The sequence below is a fragment of the Mirounga angustirostris genome, unplaced genomic scaffold, assembly GCF_029215605.1.
Source record: "Mirounga angustirostris isolate CCGP_5_RB_7025 unplaced genomic scaffold, mMirAng1.0.hap1 SCAF_16, whole genome shotgun sequence".
Lineage (NCBI taxonomy): Eukaryota > Metazoa > Chordata > Mammalia > Carnivora > Phocidae > Mirounga > Mirounga angustirostris.
This window is the reverse complement of record NW_026991724.1, coordinates 50682544-50686178: the sequence shown is the minus strand read 5'-3', so window position 1 is coordinate 50686178 and position 3635 is coordinate 50682544. Positions and strand designations below refer to the sequence as shown.

The following is a 3635-nucleotide window of genomic DNA, read 5'->3' as shown; positions in this document are numbered from 1 at the left end:
CTCTCCTCCCCATCCCTACTCTTCCAGCCTGACTCGCACTGTTCCCGATGCTGGGAAGAAATCCCTCTCCGGGGGCGGGGTGGGGTGGGGGTGTCCGCAAAGCCTGGTTGGTTCGATCAGGTAGTAAGCACTCAAGGTTGGAGAAAAACTACCCCCCCCCCGCAACTCTTGCTGGCCATCTCTGGCCTCCTTCTCTTCCCCCAAATTAGCGAGCAGTAGAGGGTGAGGATTCCCTCAAAGCGGTGCTCCCCCAAAAAGTAAAGCCCCCAGAAATTGAGCGGGGGGTGAAAGACAGCGGGAATCGGGAAGGCCTCCCCCAACCTCCCAGACAGCGGAAGTGCGTCAATTTGTCCTCCCGGCAGAGCATTTTGGGAATTGTAGTGAAGTGGAAATGGGGAGCGTGGGGGGTGGGGGGGGCAGAAACACAGTGTAACCCTTTGTAGACCAGAGCGCGCCGGCAGAGCTGGAACAAGTTCGAGGGCGTTCGACCACTCTCTTTAGTAGATGAGGCAACTGGCAGAGACCTTCGTTCTTCCCCTTTCTCCGGCTGTTTCCGGCCCCATTCAGAGAATGATATACAAGATTAGAGGCAAATGAGGTGCCAAGCCGAAACCTGTCTCCCCCAGTTGACAGCTTCCCGTCCCCCTACCCCGAAACCATCCAATCAGAGCCCCTCCGCCCTGCCCCAGGAGCTGCTACCTCCCTAACTAGGCTTTGGCCCACCTTTGATGGGCGGGGAATTGAGCCTCAGAAAGGGCAAGACTTTTGCCTAAAGGGGCACAGCAAGTCGGAACAGAAACTAGACGCCCGAAGCCTGTCCACTTCCTACCATTTCTGAATCCGTGATAGCTCTGACCATTCCTATCTCATCCCCGCCCCCAAGCCCTGTGCCCGAGCTCCTCCGAGCGCGTGAAACTCTCTGCCCGGCCGAGATGAGTAGTAGTGTTTGCGCGTCGGAGAGGCTGCAAGCCCGCCCCTCCGCCGCCAGCCGTCCCCTTTAAGAATCGGCCCCGGCGGGACTACGTTTCCCAGAAGGCTTTGCCGGCGCGTTATGTAACTTTCCCTGCGAAGCGGCCTCTGGGGCAGAAGGAGGTGGAGGCGGCGGCGGCCGTTGCAGTGGCGGCGACGGCGGCGGCGGCGGCGGGAGCGGCGGGAGCCCGAGGCGGCGGCGGCGGCGGGAGCGGCCCATCCCGGGGCCCGAGCTGTGCGCCTCGGCCCGGAGCCCGGATCGGGCGGGGGCGCCGACGTGCCTCTAACAGGCTTTTCAAGGAGGCGGGAGTGAGGAAAAAGGCTTAGGGCCCAGGGGGCGGGGAAGGGGGGCCGGGCCTGGATCGGCGGGGAGGCCGCGCCGGAGGCCTGACTGTGGGCTCGCGCCGTCCCGGGGACACGAATCGAACGGCGGCGGCGCGGATCGGAGGCGGCGGCGGGTGGAACGCCGGGGCGCAGCGGCGCGCGCGCGGGGGTCATGGCGTCGGTGCAGGCGTCCCGCCGCCAGTGGTGTTACCTCTGCGACCTGCCCAAGATGCCGTGGGCCATGGTGTGGGACTTCAGCGAGGCGGTGTGCCGCGGCTGCGTGAACTTCGAGGGTGCGGATCGCATCGAGCTGCTCATCGACGCGGCCCGCCAACTCAAGCGCAGCCACGTGCTCCCCGAGGGCCGCTCTCCCGGGCCCCCCGCCCTCAAGCACCCGACCACTAAGGACCTGGCTGCGGCCGCTGCACAGGGGCCTCAGTTACCGCCTCCGCAGGCCCAGCCCCAGCCGTCGGGAACAGGCGGTGGCATCTCTGGCCAGGACCGCTATGACAGGGCCACATCGTCGGGCCGCCTCCCCCTGCCCTCGCCCGCCCTGGAGTACACCCTGGGGTCCCGCCTGGCTAATGGGCTGGGCCGCGAGGAGGCCGTGGCGGAGGGGGCGCGGAGGGCCCTGCTTGGCTCCATGCCCAGCTTGGTGCCCCCCGGGCTGCTGGCGGCTGCGGTGTCTGGCCTGGGAAGCCGAGGCCTGACGCTGGCACCCGGCTTGAGTCCTGCCCGTCCGGCGTTTGGCTCCGATTTCGAGAAAGAGAAGCAGCAGAGGAATGCGGACTGTCTGGCAGAACTGAACGAGGCCATGCGTGGCCGGGCGGAGGAGTGGCACGGGCGCCCCAAAGCTGTGCGGGAGCAGCTCCTGGCGCTGTCTGCCTGCGCCCCCTTCAATGTCCGCTTCAAGAAGGATCACGGGCTGGTGGGGCGGGTGTTCGCTTTTGATGCCGCTGCCCGCCCGCCGGGCTACGAGTTCGAGCTGAAGCTTTTTACCGAATACCCCTGTGGTTCTGGCAACGTGTACGCAGGAGTCCTGGCCGTGGCTCGCCAGATGTTTCATGATGCTCTGCGGGAGCCGGGCAAGGCTCTGGCCTCCTCGGGCTTCAAGTACCTCGAGTATGAGCGGAGGCACGGCTCCGGGGAATGGCGCCAGCTGGGGGAGCTGCTAACCGACGGTGTCCGCAGCTTCCGAGAGCCAGCTCCGGCTGAGGCCCTGCCCCAGCAGTACCCAGAGCCAGCCCCTGCAGCTCTCTGTGGCCCCCCCCCGCGAGCCCCATCCCGGAACCTGGCGCCCACGCCACGCCGTCGCAAGGCGTCCCCTGAGCCCGAGGGTGAGGCGGCTGGGAAGATGACCACCGAGGAACAGCAGCAGCGGCACTGGGTAGCACCCGGTGGCCCGTACTCCGCGGACACGCCTGGGGTGCCCTCCCCCATCGCCGCCCTGAAGAATGTGGCCGAGGCCCTGGGCCACTCCCCCAAGGACCCTGGCGGGGGTGGGGGCCCCGTGCGCGCTGGGGGTGCCAGCCCCGCCGCCTCCTCCGCAGCCCAGCCTCCTGCCCAGCATCGTCTAGTGGCCCGCAACGGTGAGGCAGAAGTCAGCCCCACAGCAGGGGCAGAAGCTGTTAGCGGGGGTGGTGGCGGCACCGGGGCGACCCCTGGGGCACCCCTGTGCTGTACCCTGTGCCGGGAGCGGCTGGAAGACACCCACTTCGTCCAGTGCCCCTCAGTGCCCGGACACAAGTTCTGCTTCCCCTGCTCACGGGAATTCATTAAGGCACAGGGCCCTGCTGGGGAGGTGTACTGCCCCAGTGGAGACAAGTGCCCCCTGGTGGGCTCCTCTGTCCCCTGGGCCTTCATGCAGGGCGAGATCGCCACTATCCTTGCTGGAGACATCAAGGTTAAGAAAGAACGGGACCCCTAGGCCGCCACTGCCGCCAGTCTACTGCCTCCCACCCCCTTGCTACCCACCGCTGCTGCGGATAAATTATTCTCTCCCCCACCCAGCCCAGTGCTACCCCCACCTGTGTACATACCCCCTTCCTCATCCCAGATGGGTCCCCTGGGGTAGATGCGTTGAGGGTGGGGGGAGAAAGCTTGTGGCTTCTGTTGGAGGGGGTGTCTGGGGTCCCTTGGCCCCTCCGGTTTCCCTCTCCCCTCTTTGGCTTGGCTTTGCTGCTGCTTGTAGTTGGGGGAGAGGTGCCCCCCTCCTCCTTGAGAAGGGGCCTCCTGAAATCTCGCTCTTTATAAACAAAGCAAAAGCATTTTATTGCCCCCCCCTCCCGCCCCCTTTTCCTCCTTCAATAAACCGAAAGATGGGTTTTTTTTTTTTTTTCCTT

At 65.6% G+C, this 3635-nt stretch overlaps 1 protein-coding gene across 1 annotated transcript; it reads left to right on the top strand.

The window, feature by feature from the left end:
• Positions 1-1063: 1063 nt before the first annotated feature.
• IRF2BP1 (interferon regulatory factor 2 binding protein 1) lies at positions 1064-3635 on the top strand. Its single transcript, XM_045891781.3, has one exon. The coding sequence runs from the start codon at positions 1466-1468 to the stop codon at positions 3218-3220; it is 1755 nt and encodes a 584-aa protein (XP_045747737.1). The 5' UTR covers positions 1064-1465; the 3' UTR covers positions 3221-3635.